Consider the following 19,014-nt stretch of genomic DNA (forward strand, 5'->3'; position numbering starts at 1 on the left):
AAATAGGTTAATTCAGTCATAAAAAAACTTATAACTATATACTTTGATTGCATGATTATCATTATTCTCAAACATCTGAATCAAATAACCAATCTAATAACAGCGTTTCCAAGATGAACATACAAGAACCTCCTTGCATGGGGATAATGGAAGATTGGAGTAACATCGGCACCAACTGAAACTGGCTGTGTTGCCCGCTATCATTATTAAATCTCTGGAAGCAACCAATATCTTCCCAGACCAAACCAGGATGCCTTTTTCTTTAACAAAAACTGAAACAGCATCTTTGTTAATTGATATATACTAGCCTCTTTGAGATGTGATCACCAGTTCACGAACAATGGCAAGTCGCATGAACAAATATTCAATTGACAGCTCTCAAATTTCTTAAATATGAATTAAACTGCAAAACATTGCATGGGATTAACAAGACCATCTAAGGCATTTGAGTATTAATAAATTAAATCTCCCCAATGTGTATATGATTTTCAGAGTCACACAACTCAAACTGGTAATCCGAAATCAAATGACGTTATTCTAGAAAACAATCATCTCTCATTTGGCTTGTTTCTAAATTGGCCTTTAAAATGAATGTCAGTTCCTTAAGAAACTTGTTTGACACCAATATTACCTCCTCACTTCCAATGGCTTTTTCATTGAATGAAATAAAGACATAAGAACTTTGTTTCATATCCTTAATACAAAAAAAGGACACAACCATAAAGACTAATAAATAAAGGGCAGGTGAACAGAAACCCAGAAACATGCCCTGATCTTGCCACCACTAATCAAAGTAAGTGCAACAGAAATTGGTCATGTCTTTGTTATATACAACATAAAAATACTGAGCACCTGAAGCAGATCAAGAAAGTTCAAATCCCGCATTTGAACTGATAGCATAGAGAAGCTTTGCCCTCAAGGTGCCTGGACGTTTGTATGTTGGAAGCTGTAATCATTGAGAAGTGGAAAATAAAAAGCATAAATAATTCAGATGTATGACAAATTGACAAGAGATTGCCTGAAAATGCCAACAATTTTGTCTCAAGTGACTCCATCGCTAAATGGGCTTGGTTAGTTAGTGGACATCCAAATGTCCATACTTTTAATAAGAAACCTATTTATATTATATTTTGAAATGAGATTATGAAAAATTCAAGATTGTGATGTCATACTCATAAACAGCATAAAGATTTTGACTTTCATGTACCTCATGCCAAATTCCAAATACATTATTCATAAAACTTACAAACCCCCTGTGTTGGAGGCTCCTCACTTCGCAAATGCATCGAGGGAGGGTGATTATATGTAGCCTTCCCCCATTGCACAAGCAAAGAAGCTGTTTTTGGAATCCTCAAGTAACCAAGGCAAAACTTTACTTTTGTGTCAAGGTTCTTCCCCCTTATGCATAGATTTAAAATAAAATAAAAAAAACCTTGGGAATGTAGGATTCTATCATGCTAAATGTCTCCTAAGCGCAAAGTTAGGAATGTGTTTCGCCGTTACTATATTATATTAGTAGTACCTTGAGAGTATTGTAGCAGGTTGAAGCTGATGGAAGCCGATCTACATCTTGTCCTCCAATTGTTGCCCAAAGAGGAACATCACAAGCAACCTGTGTAAACAAATAGACATGAGTGCTAGCTAATCAATAAAATCAAGACGTTTTATCATTAAAAAATGCATATTTTTTTATGGATTCTTCTAATAACTGGACCTTGATGTTGCATATGAGAGAACGAGAAAAACAGAAATCCTAGAAAACAAAGGCGAGTGGTACAAGATGCAGGCTTGAGTATCTCATAGCAAGCACTTAAAACAATAAATATCTGATGGAAAGCTACCTCATTCGTAACATCTAGGGCAACAAATTATTTTAGATTGCTGATTAGAATAGTTCAAGATGTTTTGCTTCCTAACTCAATTGTTGTGCTTAATATACTTTGCGTGAGCAACAGAAAAAATTCAAACATACCTTAATCATTAAAGAACACAGCAGAATGGGAACAGAGAGGAGTTAGTATACATGATTTTGAATGCCCATAAAACATAAAAGATTGAGAACATACCTTGTGGATGGTTAGTGGTGGCTGCAAGTATTTGAACCCAAGTAATGGAGCACGAGAACAACTAGTGACAAATTTAAGAAGCATACAACGCTCTTCAGGTTCAAAGCCTTTAATTACCTGTACACAATTGGCAGAAAGCAGAAAATGAATAAAGATAACTTAAAATTTGCCTACGCACAAATAGTATGAATAGACTCCTTAATAATTCATGAGGCTGAGAAAAATGGTCAAATGTCACATTTCGTAATCAACACGTAAAAAATCCAGAAAGTAGCAAATTTGTCCATGTGTCAAAGGGAAAGAGAGAGGATCTGTAGTTCAACCAAAAAAATGGAACCTAGAGCCCTTTCTAGGAGAGGGAAAGAGGAATGGAAGACACCTGAAACTTTAACTTTGTAGGATTTACCTTATCTATAACCTACCGATCTTAAACATCAGAAAATTTAAAGAAATAACTTTGACTCTTGTCAAACATCAACATAGTAACACAGCGATTGTATCATTGAGTGTATCTGACCTGTTTAAATTAATAGAAGAACAATTTGATTGTTTGCTTTGAAATAGAAAATAAAATTATCTTTTCCTGTGAAGTTTTCAGTAGCTCTACTCTACCCTCTTCTCGAAGAAAAACTAATGCACTAAAGTCCCTTAATTATTTTTGACAGTGCCATCAGTGGAATGGAATTATTAACACGTCAAGTCCAATTTACCCAAATTTATTGAAAAAAATAATATAATTAAGGAAACAATTTTTTTAGATCAAATCATTAATTCTTCCTTACAAGCAAAATCAGCAGAAAAAAAAAATCTACAAAATTTTCCAGGTATTAGTTATATGATCACAATGCAAAAAATTGGGTTTGATAATAGTAAATAAAGCAGAAGCAGTATCATCAACTTAAATAATTTGCTATGCGCGGACAGTTTTAATACAAAACAACTGGAAAAATATTCATGAGAACTGAATATATTTGAGTTAGGATCCATGTACCCATGGTGTAAAACTTAGTCAAATTACACTTTTAATAACTCTCTATAGAATACAAATTTAATCAATCCAACCGTTGAATTTTATTATATTATCTCAATGATCACATCTATAAAAAGAAGCTTATTGAGATGACAATACCTCCCAAAAAATCTTGATTGTCCGGCTTCCCTCGTTGTAACCACCAGTGTAACGAGTGTTATTTTTTAAATCATCAACATCAATATCATAATTTCCACCTGAAAGCAACTGCATTCCTGTATATCTAAGAAATCTTTCTGGTAAAATGAACTGACTAAAATAGATTTTTCACTATAAAAATATTTTTCACATTTGCTTTGCTGTAGTTGGCGAGAAATGCCTCTTGATTTGGGGACTCTAATATATTTGCCTTATTATATTCATTTGAACAAATTAAATAGCTACTTCAATACTGATACAGCAGACAATAAGACAATGCAAAATTTTGTCATAAAAATGTCCTGCGGTAAACTTTAAGAAAACCATTTCAACACATTGAGAAAAAGAAGATACCTGATTAAATTCACTAGCATTGAATAACTTCAACCAGGATGGAGATATAAGATCAGTTAACCCTCTATAAAATGCATTTGAAAAAGGCAACATCTGCAATTTCAACAAATATATACCCATGATATAACAGACAATACAGAAGTGAATAACCTGCATTAAACTACATGAAATGATGGTAAAACCTGTTGGTTGAGTTTGTAGTCTGCCATTGCATGCATGTACTGCATCTTGTTCTCATTCGTCACAGAAATATCTTTGCCACCAGACTTCAGTTCAACCACATACCTTTTGCCCAATGATTCTTCAGTAACTGTGAAATCAAGACAGAGCTCCATGACATCACCATCATAATTCTGCATGAATGAGAATGTGAACCTTCCAGTAGAATGGTAAAATGCCAGAACACGTATACACAGTATCCACCAAAGTCAAACAAACTCAATCTAAATTTTAAAAACAATGATACAATAAAATGCAGAATGAAGAACATTACTGAAATTTTAAGGATGTCATGAATAATACTTTTATTGTAGAGCTATATAACATCCAGTTACTACACCTAGCCAGCAAAAGACGTGGACTATTTGAGCAATATTCATATACAATATTATTTATGCTTTTAGTAGGATTGCAAATGGACCTGGTTTGTCTACTGAAGAAGAAAAACTGTAGGGGTTAAGCCATCACTAAACCAAGTTCAAATTTAAAAAACATGGATCCTAATATAAACCAATGAATCGTTTTGAATGTCCTGAATTCTGATTAGTTTTGACAAAATATTATAAGAACGAGAGCAAAACAACATGGATTTTTCTCATGGTTTACCTTGACATACATAAGATTTCTGTATAACTCTGGATCAAGTGTTGATAATTCAACAAGAAAACTATATCGTCCCAAAAGCTTTTGTACAAAAACATGGGAGAAAGAGTAATCAAGTAATATCCCTTCATATAGAGCTTTACCGACTACTCTTCCAAGGAATTCAATCATCTGAAGACCATTCTCCAAATATCTGGCAGATGCAGTTGGAATTAGAAGCCTGTCTGAAGTTGAGGTTTGGGAAAAGAGACCATATCTAAGACAAAAGGAAGAGGAGTCAGTTTTTGTTAAAGTCAATCCTTAAAGAGGCAATAACCAAGAAATAAAATCAAGAAAGTCTGGAATAGTTTGTCAAACTTACTCAGGAGCAAATGCTGCTTTTGACAAGTCAGTTAGAAACTCTTTAGATAATCCACCATAGTCCAGGCCAGCCTCAAGAAGACCGCATTCACTAACAAATGATACATGGATGGATGACTTCAACCTTGACCCAAGGGAATTTAATTGCCGAAATCCATCTTCAACAATATGCCCCCGGCGTACTACAATCTCAATGGCTCGTGAACCAGGTTCAGAAATTTCACCAGCCATTTTTCGAGATGCTTTATCCATCTTGATGAATTCACGAAACATCTCAACTCTATTGCAGTGATAAAATAGATGAGTTCTTTCTATAATCTATAGTAGACCATATAATGTCTTACACTCAACAAATGACATGATTTTGATGACAAGTTGCAATCAAATATCCCATCTGAACTCAGTTACTCTACTTTTCCAATTTATTTTCTTTAGTTATGTCTTTCTAATGCGTATCATATAGTGTATAATTGATAAATAAATACAACCACTTATGTAATAAAATATCCACTATTTCATAATATAAATGAGTAATATTATTTCAAAATGATTTTCATAGCATATCAAATTTAAGATAGTTTGAAAGATAAAGAGATATTATCAATAATCTTCTACGGTGTACTCAGTTTAAAGATTTTTCATTTGATCAGCCAAGAGTAGAGGGAACAAAATATAATATATGAATGTACCTTGAACAGTTAAGTTAGTTTACATAGGCCAGGTGACTAGACAACCAAATTAAGATTATCTTTTTATGTAACTTGTAATTTCGGCTCACATGATAAAATTTAAGAAATCAATTCATTTTGGCTACAACACAGATCATCTAGCTCTTTACTTATACCTTATCCTTCAAAGGAATCAATTGAATGCAACAACTGAAATGTCATAAGATATAAAGAACAGAATAGCATAACTAGAGAAAACATTTATCAGTCTTCTTAATGGTCATGGAATTAGTTACCTCTCCTCAAAAGGGAAAACGTGAGGAACAATAGTGACAACAGAACCAGCACTCAGCGAAGCGGATGAATCATCATATCTCAGGTTGGCTGCTAAAGCTTCATGAGTTCTGGCAGCAACAGCAATTGGTGGCCGGCTTTTTCTAGCAGGAGAAAGCCACAAAGCAGGAGGACAAAATGGGTGTCTGCAATCCCTTTCATACAGTAAATGTAAGCATCTGACAGCACAGTCCATTAGGGGCTTATTATGATGACCACCAACATGGGACAAGCCATTATAAACCAAGGTATTGAGCATAGACGCTATTCTTCTTTGCTGCTCTATTTGGAATGGAACCTAGAAACATTATATTGCTAAAAGTTAGTTTGAAAATGTGAATTAACTCATACAAGAAGGAAGGGGACAAGGAGCAACAGATCAGTTACCTGTTTCTCATAGAACTCTATGTCATCAAGAACTAAAAGCAGGTGAGAATAGGTCGCACAGAAAAGATGAAGCATAGAAAACATATTCTTTGGAATGCCTTGCGGCCCATTCCTCATAGGTTCTATGTCCCATACGTCTGATGAATCCTCATTCACTCTGCTAGACTCAGTGTGATTGTCAATAAAATTAGTACAATCTGTTGCTGCTTGTGTCTTACCCGTAAATCTATGAAGTACATTGACCCACTTATTAGGTCCATCTTTACTGACTTGTTTTTGCATCTTCTCAAAGACTTTATGTTTGCTGTTTTCACTTGTGTAATTATCAGAATTATGTTTGTCTCCAGAAAAAAAGGAACCCTCCAGTACACTCCACAATCTCACAAGAAATCCAGGAGTGAATGATAGCATGTTGAGAACTGATAATGAGCCACGAATTGGACTCAAGACTGAAAATATTCTAAGTAAGTTAGAATAAAAAAGTGCAATATCACACAATTCAAGGTTTCCCAGACATTCCAGGCTACTTGAGAGCACAGTCGCAGCCTTGTTATTGGAATCTCTATCAATTGATGCCAAAAGAATTTTGAGATGCCACTGCTGACAAACAGGCCTAAATTGATCCATGTATGACAATATTAAGGATTCATCGGTTGCTTCACCCTCGTGCTGAACTGCATCAATTGGCTGTGTTGAATTTTCAACATCAGTTTGAAGGGCTTTCTTTTTCTTTCTGACCCATCCAATATTATCAAGACAAGCCAGCAGAGCCTCTGATAGAGTAATAACAACATGGACATACAATCCATGGTCTAAACCTTGATTGAAGGATTCATTCTCATTCACTGTTGCTAAGCAGATGATGTTAGCGAGGGCCCAACCAACTGGTGGAATAGCCTTGAAAGAGACAGGAATCTCTGATTTGATGAACCCTGACATCTCCATCAAAACTTTCTCTTTCAAAATCTGTCATTGCCTGTCAGAGTTTAATCAGTTCTGATATGTTTAAATCCTAAATCATAGACTATGAAGTCATATGATCTTATTGACTTGAGTTGAAAGCTAAAGGAAGGCATATTCAAGAATAAAGTTCAAAATCTAATAAATTAAGGCTCGTTATTTTTAATTCCAGCTGTCACAGGAAAGCAGCATCTAAATATATACAAGGGAAATTTTTTCTTCACCGTCAATAATATAAAATATGCATTTAGGTACAAAAAAATATAATTTATTTGATAATTAAGGGTGAAAAATTCACCTTTCAATGATTACCTTTTCACTTTTATAGAAAAATATATAGTGTTTTCAGTTAGAAATATTATATCTATATATTACTGCATATAAATAGTGAAAAATAATTAGATGGAAGAAAATTTAGCTTTAAAGCAAGAAAGATCCATCTTTGATTTTGCAGGCATACAACTACAACATCAAACAATATGTATGCATAGAGAAGCCCAATGTGCCCGCACAATCATCAACTCAGTAGGTTGAAAGTTGGCACTAGTTTAATTAAATTATACATGTGTTACATTTACATGATCTGTTACTGTCTTGAAGAAGAAGAAGAAGAAGAAGAAGAAAGTAAATATTCAAACAGAATAAAGAACAATTAAAGAGACCAAGTTGTCACTGAAATAAAAAAGCAGACCAATAATTTAGCAGGTGAAATTGTTCTACTTTAAGATGCTTACCAATAGAGTCTGGAAGCATGGAAACAAAATAGATTTGTGCTTTAAGGCTGGTAGAAGAACAAGGGGGAGACGTTGCACTAGCCAAGGTATAGTCAGCAGAGAAACAATATACTGCTCAGCAGCATTGTTGAAATCCAGCATATGAGGCGCTTCTGCATCATAGTTTGTCAGATAAAAAGGCCGTACAGCTAAAGTTATTGCACTTGCAGTAACGAAAAAAATTTCATCTGCCTGGGTGATGGTCTTTGACTGAGAAGAATGATTTTCTAATGCACTAATATATCTGCCAATAGACACATAACAACCACTTTTATCACTGCCCATGAACTGAATTAAATCTTTCACTGCTAAATCTGCATCAAAGTGGTTGTTATTTGTAATTCCTTTCCATCCTTTCAGATCAGTTAACATTACAAGAACACGCATAGATAGAGATGTAACAATAGTAATATCTTGGGCCCCCGAAGGACATTCACTGAACTCTGAAAGAATAAGAAAACTAAGAGAAGTCAGCTTGCGTGCCTGGTATCTCCACATTCTTCTTTCTTCAGTTGTACCAATTGCCAGAAAGCAAAAGTTCAGCTTTGAATCTAACCAAAGAGAAATATAGACCCATTAGTAATGTATTAAGTATGTTAAACAAAAAGAAAAAGGGGGAGTGATGAGGGTGGGGCGGGGACAGCTCTTTTGAACTCTCAAAACTAAGAAAAACAGCGCAACAAAAAGTATCTTGGCATTCATTATTTCATATAATCTCTTGTCATGTAATTAAAATAAACTGACTTGTATAATCGGAAAGTGAACATCAAATCCAATAAAATAACATCCAAATAAGAGGATATACCAGAAGATTTCAGGCTTTCCAGTACAATTGTAAAGCACAGTTTCATAGAATCTATTCTCTTGCAGTGGACCTTTTCATGTTGAGTGGAGATACGGGTAATGAAGAACAGAAATGGTCTCAACAAATTGTTTGAAATCCAATTTGCTGTCATCAGACCAGTATAATGATTCACTGCCATCTCCCACTCTTGCTGAAGTTGCAGAGAAACTGTCTTTGTGACCTTGAAGCGCCTCCATACTCTCTATTAACATCCAAAAAATAGCCATTATTTCTCCATTTTGATACAAACAGAAGCCACAGATGAAAACTATAATGTACTAACAAATTGCAGTTCCAACTTTCTAGTGTTCTGTTTATAACAAAGTACACCTCAAGTACACATTTTTTTGTTTTCAATGATTCTAAGTTTATCAGCTTCATGTGTTGAACAAAACAATACCAAGCATTGTTAAGAGCATCAAGTAAAATATCCTAAGAAAACTTGGACACTAAATATTGCGTTTCACTTTGTAACCCAATGCTTCTATAAGCAGTCAAGAAATGACACTGATGAATAACTGCTCACAAACAAAAAAATTGGCATCAAAAGGAAGTAGCAAGGCAACACTGACTCCATTTTGATGTCTATGGAAAGTAAGATGTTGTGATCATATAGGGTGATCCAGAACCAGAACTCATGGCCAAGAGATCACATCAAGCTAAAAAATTTCCACTGGGCCGAGGCTCATTAAGAAACAATGGAAACTTCTAAATGGTAGGCATGTTGTAATAGAGTATATCAATAAGATTCTATCACTCCTCCCTATACTTGCCTAATAGTTTTCCGTTGTGAAAGACAGTTGTTACATACAGTTGCTATACAGCTAATTATTTTTACTCCTTTACCAGATCTCTAACTCACAGTTGAGGCTCGCTCATCTACAAATATGAGAAACCACAGCTATGTCAAAAAGAGAAGAATAATAGTTTTACAGATTTTTATTTTTTTTTCTCAACCTTAGAGTTTTCTTTTCTCTCTCAATTTTCTCTTCTCGTAAACTTGTAATCATAATGTGTCAAACCAGTATCAGTGTCAGACATTGCATTAACACTTTAATTACTTCTAGTTGTCTTTTTTATAATTTCACATCGCTATAAAATTGAGTACAATAACAACTAGATAAATTTTAGCATTTTATTATGTCTACAATGATCCATACTCGTTTAAAACACGAATTCTCTCTCTTTTGTATAAGATTTTATTTATACTAATTTAACATTATTTTTGTACAAGTCATATGTATCCTCTGCATAAGACAATTTTGTTTGAATGAGATAAAGACCATTTTAAACTTCTCCCTCCGAATATTTAATATCATTGGTTACCTAGGTTTCGAATTTAAAACCACTAAATTAATTTTATGCATGCTGTAAGTTTGCAATGCCACAATTTACCGTATTCCCGCGCCCAAGTGGTGTGGTAATTTTAAAAATGAGAGAAAATGGAAAAAACCTGAATGAAGAGAGCAGCAGCAGCAGCTCGTTTTGCATAATTGCGAAGTTCTCTTTCCTGAGAGACCTTCTGAAGAAGGGCGTCTCGCGTTATCTCCTTCGCACTTGCTCCTCTCAACGACACCTTAACGGCGAAAATTAACAAAACCTCCATAATCAGAACACCGAGTAATGATCAAATCGAATTACTTGAATAACTGACCGCGGAGGAAAATCGAGCGCAGTATTCATGCGAAATTAAAGAACGAGATTGATTAATTGATTGATTGCAGGTAAGAAGAGTGAGTGAGTACCTACCTGCTGCTTACGAGGTGCGTCCATGGAAATCACTAATAGAGCTCAGCCTCGATTCTCAATTCCCTATCTTTCCCTTTTCCATCGCCCTCTTTTTCTTTGCTTGACTTAATTTCGGTGTCAAAAAAACAATTCCGAACAAGAAGTTTGTTTTAAGTTTCCTCGTCACGAAGTCGACAGCTGATTTTCTTTTTATTTTGTGATTTGTGAAAAAATGTGTACTATCCGGGTTATAATGGCTGTTAAGGTAAATGTGGGAATGGTTGTTACATTCTTGTAAGATATGAGAGATTTTTTATTTTTTAGTTACATGAAAAAAACGTAAGATATTAGTGGTTTTTTTTATTTTTTAGTTATATGGAGATAAAAAAAAAAAAAAAATATTAATTGATAAAAAAATATTTATGTGATTTTTATTCTTTATAAATTATATTATTATTATTTTTAAACTTGTTATGATATTATTAAGAACATAAAAAATAATATGCTTGTTATTATTTAATTTTTTTTGTGATATTATTTTTATAAAAAATTCTATAAATAAAAGATGACAAAAAAACAAAATAAATATTTATTTTATACTCTAATTCACTTGATTGTAAAATAAAAGATGTATATTTTTTTATATTTTATATATATATAAAAAAAATGAGTAGATCCTAGAAGTGATGGTGTTGGTTGCTGGTGAGAGAAATCGTAAATATATGACAGGGTGTGTGTTTACGCGCGAAGGATGGAGAGTGGAAATTGCAGTTGCAACACAAGATATGGTATTGCTACCGGTGGGGATAGGTGGCACCCAAGCCTCCATTGCAAATCCTTCAAGTCTTCTTCCCTTTCCCTCAAACCACCATCCTCCAAACCTTTTTCCCTCTCTTTCCGCCGCAACCTCCGCCATGTCACACACTACCTACCGCCGGACTCCGACTCCCTCGTCCACGCACTCCACGTCTCCTCCCGCGCTGCCGACACCCAACTCGTCAAGACCGTTCACGCCACGCTGCTTAAACTCCACGAACACGACACACGCCTTTTCAACGCCCTCATCTCCGCTTACCTCAAACTCCGCCTCTTCCCTCACGCGCTACGTCTCTTCCTCTCCCTCCCTTCACCCAACGCCGTCTCATACACCACCCTCATCTCCGCCCTATCCAAGCGGCCCCACCACGAGCGCCATGCGCTCAAGCTCTTCCTCCGAATGACGCGCTCCCACCTCATCCCCAACTCGTACACATACGTCGCCGTTTTAACTGCCTGCACAAGAATCCTCCACTTCCAGTTGGGCCTCCAGGTCCACGCTGCCGCTCTCAAAACGGCTCATTTCGATTCCACCTTCGTCGCAAACGCCCTCGTCTCTCTCTACGCCAAACACGCCCCTTTCCACGTTGCGCTTAAACTCTTCAACCAAACACGCCAGAGGGACCTTGCTTCGTGGAACACTATTATCTCTGCTGCGGTGCAGGAATCCATGTACGACACTGCGTTTCAGTTATTCCATGACATGCAGACGACGGATGCGTTTCAAGTCGATGATTTCACCTTGTCGATACTTCTGTCTGCGTGTGCGTCTTTTGTGGAAGGTCAGCAAGTTCACGCGCACGCTGTTAAATTAGGGTTGGAAACTAGTTTGAACGTTGGGAATGGACTCACTGGGTTTTATACTAACTTTGGAACCCTTGAGGATGTGGAGTGGTTGTTTGAGGAGATGAAAGTGAGGGATGTTATAACTTGGACTCAGATGGTGACCGTGTATATGGAGTTTGGGTTGGTGGATTTGGCTCTGAAGGTGTTTGATGAAATGCCCGAGAAGAATTCTGTGTCTTATAACACCGTTTTGTCTGGATTTTGTCAAAACGAGGAAGGCTTAGAGGCGCTGAAGTTGTTCGTCAAAATGGTGGAGGAGGGTTTGGAGTTGACGGATTTTAGTTTGACTAGTGGAGTAAATGCTAGTGGACTGCTTGGTGATCCCAGGGTCAGCAAGCAGGTTCATGGGTTTACCGTGAAGTTTGGGTTTGGATCAAATGCCTGTATTGAAGCGGCATTGCTTGACATGTACACGAGGTGTGGGAGCATGGTGGATGCGGAGAAGATGTTTCTGAGATGGGAGGTGGAGCAGTTTAGCTCTGTGTCTTGGACAGCCATGATATGTGGCTATGCTCGAAACGGGCGGCCAGAGGAGGCCATTTCTCTTTTCCACGTTGGTCGATCGAATGAAAAGGTGATTATGGATGAAGTTGTGGTGACTTCGATGCTTGGTATTTGTGGAACTGTTGGCCATCATGATATGGGTAAACAAATTCACGGTCATGTTGTTAAATGTGGCTTGGGATCTAATTTGCAAGTCGGAAATGCACTTCTTAGCATGTATTTTAAGTGTGGGAACGTGGATGATGCGATGAAGTTGTTTCATGATATGGCTTATACAGATATAGTTACATGGAATACTTTAATCTCGGGAAATCTTATACACAGACAGGGGAACAGAGCATTGGAAGTATGGGTGGAAATGCAAGAGAAGAACATAAAGCCTGACCAAGTTACATTTGTTTTGATAATTTCAGCTTACAGGCAAACTAACTCAAATTTCGTTGATGATTGTCGTAGTTTGTTTAACTCGATGAGAACTGTTTATCAAGTTGAGCCCACATCCTTGCATTATGCTTCCTTCATCAGTGTTTTGGGTCACTGGGGTTTTCTGCAAGAAGCATTAGAAACTATCAATAAAATGCCTTTCCAGCCTTCTGCTCTTGTTTGGCGCGCTTTGCTGGACGCTTGCAAACAGCATCAGAATAATATCATTGGAAGATGGGCTGCTCAGAATATTCTTTCCTTCGAACCTAAAGATCCTTCAACGTTTATACTTGTTTCAAATCTGTATTCTGCTTCTGGGAGATGGGACCGCTCCGAAATGGTCAGGGACGAGATGAGACAAAAGGGGATTCGCAAACACCCAGCTCAAAGTTGGATCATTTCTGAGAAGAAAATACATACATTTTATCCGAGAGATAGATCACATCCTCGGGAGAAAGACATATACAGTGGTTTGGAAATTCTGATCTTGGAGTGCCTAAAAGTTGGATATGAACCTGACACAAGCTTTGTTCTCCATGAAGTAGAGGAGCATCACAAGGAAATTTTTCTATTCCATCACAGTGCTAAACTGGCAGCAACTTACGGGATACTGATGACCAAGCCTGGAAAGCCCGTTCGAATTGTAAAGAACATCCTTCTTTGTGGGGACTGCCATACATTTTTAAAATATGCATCAATTGTCACGAAAAAAGATATATTTCTGAGAGATTCTTCTGGATTTCATTGTTTCTCCGGTGGCCAGTGCTCGTGTAAAGACTGCTGGTGAAACGCTGGTTCTTGTAGCCGGTCGTGATTTATATCAGTGGTCTTTGCTAATTTTGTTAGTTATAGGATAGCAATGTTAGGTAAGAGTTGTATGAGAGATTTTTCTGTAGATGTTACTACGAATTTGGTGGAACCAATCATCTAAGGAGAAAATGAGTAAAACAGCAAGAGGAAGTGGAAGAAAGATTCTCCTTTTAGAAATGTTTCTGTAAAAAATTTAGGGGTTAGAACTGCACAGTTTCATCTGAACAAAGATGTATTTTGTGAGTTTATTGATAACCTTCGCTGTCTGGGATCTAACACGGTCAAGTATTTACCAACTCAGCTTGGTATTTTGTCGGAGTTTTGACTATTGAAATATTTACTCCAACTACATAAATTTTTAATGTTAGATGACTTTTTTATTGTATGAGAACAGCATCTCCTTTTTTCCTCGAAGGTTACACTTGATGCAATATAATAGTTTGATTTGGCATTATTTAAAATTTTTTGGGAGATAAACACCTTTTATCTCAACCAACAACATTTTCAATCACTTCGTCTCTTGTACCAATTTAATAGATAAAGGCAATTTTTTTTATAACTCAAATAATATTATTCGTTATTTTATAATAATTTCACTATATCTAAATAAAGGTTAATTTTTTCACATGACTTTCGTAAAATTAATCAATCCTTTTTTCAACAAAAATACTTATTGTTCCTGCTAAGGAGATGGGACCTAGAGAACTATTGAAGTCTTCTTCTTCCTCCTTCGGTCGGGCAAGTGAATGGGTGATGAACTGGGATTTTTCTCGTCCTCCTGCTTATCCTTCGGCACGCAGGACTCGGTCGTCGGGTGAACACCGGATGGTGGGGGTACCTGCGAAGGCACTCCGACGCTCAAGTCAATAAAGCGGGTGGTTAGCTCTCAGGTAGGTGAACAGTAATAATGACATACCTTACTCCTTGGAATGCGTGCTATTTATATTATTCTAATGGGCCTACCTTGTTGGGCCCGTTTATCGAGGTGGATACTGCTTAGGGTTGCATTACCTAATTCTTGATGATGGATTAGCTTCACTGATCCCGGTTTGAGCGTTAATTGTAATGGGGCTCGGCCATCGGCCAAATTGTCATGGTGAGGGTCAGCCGTCGGCCAAATACCTGTGGTCTTCGACCGTCTCAGTTAAGTCTTCTAAGGTCTCGGTCTCTTGGCCAAGTCTCCAAAGGTCTTGGCCTCTCGGTCTCTCGGCCAAGTCTTCAAAGGTCTCGGCCTCTAGGCCACATGGCCAAGTCTTCTAAGGTGTCGGCCACTCGGCCAAGTCTTCTAAGGTGTCGGCCACTCGGCCAAGTCTTCTAAGGTGTCGGCCTCTCGGCCATACCGGTACACTTATGTTTTAACATATTTATTTTCATCATTAATCCCAACAAACATCAATGTTAGATGTCTACCCAGTTCATCAAGGTGCTTATATAAAAAACGAAGTTCATCGGGATACTACTCGAGCCCAAATGATGGATATAGTGAGAAAAATTACCCTAATTTGGTTTTGGACTTGATGGTTTTGGACTTGATGTCTGTGAAAGAGAGTTGGAAGTATAGAATTCTAAGGTCATTGCTTTCTGCATCCAATTGCACCCTGCAAATTTAAAATTCTAAGTTTGTTCTTGTGGTATTAAATGACAGCAGAGGGGATTGTTTGTTTTGCTCATGTGTTGTTGTGACTTCTTTGAGTATTTCACACTTGGTGGTGTTTGGTGGTGATGTTTAAAGTGTAGTGTGGATATTCATTTTCTGAATTTGTGATGAAGTGAAGATGGTGAAGGGAGGGAAACTAACTTTGTTGTTTCGTCCAACATGGGTCAACCATCTAGTGCATGACTCCAACAGTGGATATATGTTATTCAATGACATATTGTCCTACCCACGAATAGACCTTTTATAAATGAGATTCAAATTCCTCCAGTACATTTTGAAAAAGTGTTCTTATGTACATGTTTGTTACAATTTAAAAACATTATTTTCATAATGATATGAAAACAAATGTAATTTTTACAAATTAATAATGTATTTATTTATAAAAGTGTGACATAACCACTTCAATATTTCGTTTGGACAAAGTTGACGTCTTCTAGTTAGTTATACATGTGCATCAATGCGGAAGTCTTCATGAATATCCATCACCATCCACAAATTATTTAAGAGTCTCAAGTACAACACATTGATTGGTATCACACTTTTATTAGCAAAAATTGTGTTTTCCAATAAGATACAACGAAAAAATCCTTATAGCACAATCTATCTCTAGTGAACACAACACTCCTCGTACCTCTCGAAGCCAAGTCAACCTCACGTATGCACCCCGACAATGCCTTATCTTTGTCATGGCATTACCCATGTCCACACCTAACAACTCAACCAACATTGTTGTAGTCGCAGTTGAATCCAACGTGGTGTGTGTGCAAAACTATCCCACACCAGGGATATAAAGCAATGTCAACGCTTTGTTCAAAGTGATCATCATCTCACTAATAAGAAGGTGAAAATTATTGGTGTCTTAGTGTCATCTCTCCACAAAGTCAAATATCAACCACTTATCAGTGGTCTTATAATTGTTATTGCACAATGACAATAACTTAGAGTTAAGCATCGCAACCTCGATATGCCAATAAAGGGTCCCAAGTTTATTTAACTTTCAAGACCAACTTCATTTTCCCTCAATCCTAACAGAAAAAAATATGGGTGTTTGTAAGTACAAACAATTCCACAAATCCAAATATCACAATTAAGTGCAGTCTTTGTTTCTTACCTCACCCTCCCACTAACAAATGTATCAACATGTCTTCCAAAAAATCCATCCTAGTATCAAGTCTTCTTATAGGTGCAACTATTACATTATCATCACTAGCTAGCATCAACAACTTGTACACAATCTTTCCTGCAAATCAACTCTATCTATCAACACCTCGAGAGACAATACCTCTTATCCTAGTCATATATGTGCATATTAAATAAATCATATATTATTCAAATTTATTATTTCATAAATTAAATTAGAAGGAAATTTTAATACATATATTTTTCAAAATAAAAATTCATTTTGGATTGCTCAAATTCATAATGTATTTTTCTAAAATTGAATACATTCTGGATTGTGCAATCTGAAATGCATTTCTAGATCCAAAATGTCTTTCAGATTGTGTAATCCATAATTTATTCTTTTCCATAATGTATTCAAGTTTTGAAAAAATACATTCTTAATCAATCCAAAATACATTTATGGATATGAAAATGTCTTATGAATTGTGAAATAAACAATTTATTAAATATTTGAAAAGTACATTTTGGATTGTGTAATTAGAGACTTTCCTAAAGAACCAATCCAAAATGAAATTAAACAACAGTAAATGTTTTTTTTTTCAAAAACAAACTTCTGCAACGATAACATTAGCGTGATGGGATAACATATGGCAAAGGTGGTTCTTAACAACAAACAATGGGTCCCAGCGATGGGTTTGGAACACTTGAAGCAAAGGAAGCAGCAAAAGGTGCACAATGACAAGTGGATAATAAGTGAAAATGAAGAAAAAAATAGGATAAAAATATATATTTGATTAAGAATATTTTGGTCTTTTAACCACCCGTGGGAGTGCACATGAAAACTATGTAATTATGTTGTGCAGAAATAAATAACTTTAAATAAATGTTTGTCAATCAATAGGAACAAGTGTACCAACATTTTTCCCACTTCTTTTTCCTACACCACATGATTTCTTTATTTATGCACCTCCATTACTGTGAAAAATCTAAATTTTCCATGTAATTTATTTTCAAATTATTAGTTTGAAATATATTTTGAGATTGTGTAATTTTAAAATGCATTTTATGTAATTTGAAAATTCATTCTATATCACACACTCCAAAAATATATTATGAATTACATAATCAAAATTTCAGAATTATATTTATAGATTCTCCAGTGTGAAAATAGTTTACAAATTCTTTGGAAGTCAAAATTATAATTATAGATTACACAATGCATAGTCTTTCTAGTGGGATGATGTTCTTGTGCAATTTGGAGGACAATTTATTATAAGTACAAATTAGACTATTTGCGTCAAAATCGTATGATTCTTAAACTCACTTTAACGTAAGTTATTGTTCCCAATTGCGACTTCTTGTTTGCATAATCCAAATATAACTTGAAAATAATGTCACCTCCACAACTGATCAAATCCTTTGAAAAAAAACGAAAAATTACCCAAAAAGATTTAACTAATTTCAAATACCTACAAAACTTTCACTTCCAGATATATTCTTTACTGAATTCAATATCGAAAGCAATAGTTCGCAAATAAGGACACACATTAAGGACAATGATAAATATTTTGGAGTTTGAATGAATTATAAAACAAAAAAGGGGAAAATAGGCATTTTAAAAAAATAGGGGTGAAGGAAAATACGGAATTTTGGATTTTTTGTTTTTGACAAAAATATCTTTCCTGAAAAATAGTTTTCAGAATATATTTTAGAAAAAAAATGGTTTTAGATTTTGCAAGTTTACTGAAATTTTAATGTTCATAAATCATAATACATTTCTATTGTCAAAAAATAAAATTAAAATGTGGTTCTATATTTTGCAGGTTTCCTAATATTTTAATTTTCATAATACACTTCTATTGTAAAAAAAAAGTAAAAATATGGTTTTAAATTTTGCACGTTCTTAATATTCTAATATTCGATCACTACAAACTCAACCACTTCCACCAATCACTTTTTGTAATCATGGTCAGAGTTGATTTAATGATATTTTGTTTTATTTACGGGTTTTCTTTTGTTCTATCTTTAAGCTAATATTTCTTATCCTTTTTTGCTAGAGTTTTGTATTTGGAATTTTTTTTCTCCTTCGTTAAGAAAATAAAAATATACATTTTAGAAAGTCTTAATTACTTTCTAATTATTTCATTAATTTGAGTATTTTGAATTATTGTTGTTAAAAAAATTGTTCTATACTGTTTATCCCACTCAACTGAGTCATAATAGCGTTGAATTGAATAATCAAAGTAAGCAATTGATATTCTTTGTGACTAATCCTTATTTTCTTACATTACCACAGTGTTATTTGTAAACTATATGACTATGAATTAAAATAAAATCCAAATCATATAGTAAAATAAAAGTTATGACGAATGG

General features: G+C 35.4%; 2 protein-coding genes across 9 annotated transcripts; one reads left to right on the top strand and one right to left on the bottom strand.

Annotated features, from left to right (window-relative positions):
- Nucleotides 1-11: 11 nt before the first annotated feature.
- Nucleotides 12-10,780, bottom strand: UPL7 (ubiquitin-protein ligase 7). Of its 8 annotated transcripts, none has more exons than XR_016523047.1 (15): nucleotides 10,485-10,687; nucleotides 10,189-10,311; nucleotides 8,697-8,937; nucleotides 7,853-8,442; nucleotides 6,159-7,124; nucleotides 5,735-6,069; nucleotides 4,772-5,050; nucleotides 4,414-4,666; nucleotides 3,771-3,898; nucleotides 3,589-3,681; nucleotides 3,196-3,303; nucleotides 2,067-2,183; nucleotides 1,523-1,612; nucleotides 853-946; nucleotides 12-403 (listed from the first exon to the last, which is right to left on the bottom strand). XR_016523047.1 is itself a non-coding variant. In XM_068617295.2 (15 exons), exons 1-14 carry the CDS (start codon nucleotides 10,506-10,508, stop codon nucleotides 863-865), a joined length of 3,474 nt encoding a protein of 1,157 aa, XP_068473396.2. In that variant the 5' UTR covers nucleotides 10,509-10,780; the 3' UTR covers nucleotides 12-403; nucleotides 853-862. The 8 variants fall into 8 exon arrangements, 4 of the variants coding, with proteins under 4 accessions (XP_068473396.2, XP_090160598.1, XP_068473395.2 ...); XR_016523052.1 differs by having other exon boundaries at nucleotides 6,159-7,134; nucleotides 10,485-10,645; XM_068617295.2 differs by having other exon boundaries at nucleotides 3,771-3,941; nucleotides 10,485-10,780.
- A 368-nt stretch (nucleotides 10,781-11,148) lies between these two features.
- On the top strand, nucleotides 11,149-14,253 carry EMB175 (Pentatricopeptide repeat (PPR) superfamily protein). The gene has a single exon (XM_068617299.2). The coding sequence runs from the start codon at nucleotides 11,215-11,217 to the stop codon at nucleotides 13,837-13,839; it is 2,625 nt and encodes an 874-aa protein (XP_068473400.1). The 5' UTR covers nucleotides 11,149-11,214; the 3' UTR covers nucleotides 13,840-14,253.
- Nucleotides 14,254-19,014: the final 4,761 nt, after the last annotated feature.

The sequence above is a fragment of the Phaseolus vulgaris genome, chromosome 1 (genome assembly GCF_051622355.1).
Source record: "Phaseolus vulgaris cultivar YP4 chromosome 1, ASM5162235v1, whole genome shotgun sequence".
NCBI lineage: Eukaryota > Viridiplantae > Streptophyta > Magnoliopsida > Fabales > Fabaceae > Phaseolus > Phaseolus vulgaris.

What these genes read in the sequence shown, in the direction of transcription:
- EMB175 (XM_068617299.2), top strand. Translation starts at nt 11,215, where the DNA reads ATGGAGAGTGGAAATTGCAGTTGCAACACAAGATATGGTATTGCTACC.
- UPL7 (XM_068617295.2), bottom strand. Translation starts at nt 10,508, where the DNA reads ATGGACGCACCTCGTAAGCAGCAG. An exon ending in CTGCTGCTCTCTTCATTCAG is followed by an intron (nt 8,938 to 10,188) that starts GTTTTTTCCATT and finishes GGATGTTAATAG; the next exon opens with AGAGTATGGAGGCGCTTCAA. An exon ending in GAAATCTTATGTATGTCAAG is followed by an intron (nt 3,942 to 4,413) that starts GTAAACCATGAG and finishes TCATTCATGCAG; the next exon opens with AATTATGATGGTGATGTCAT.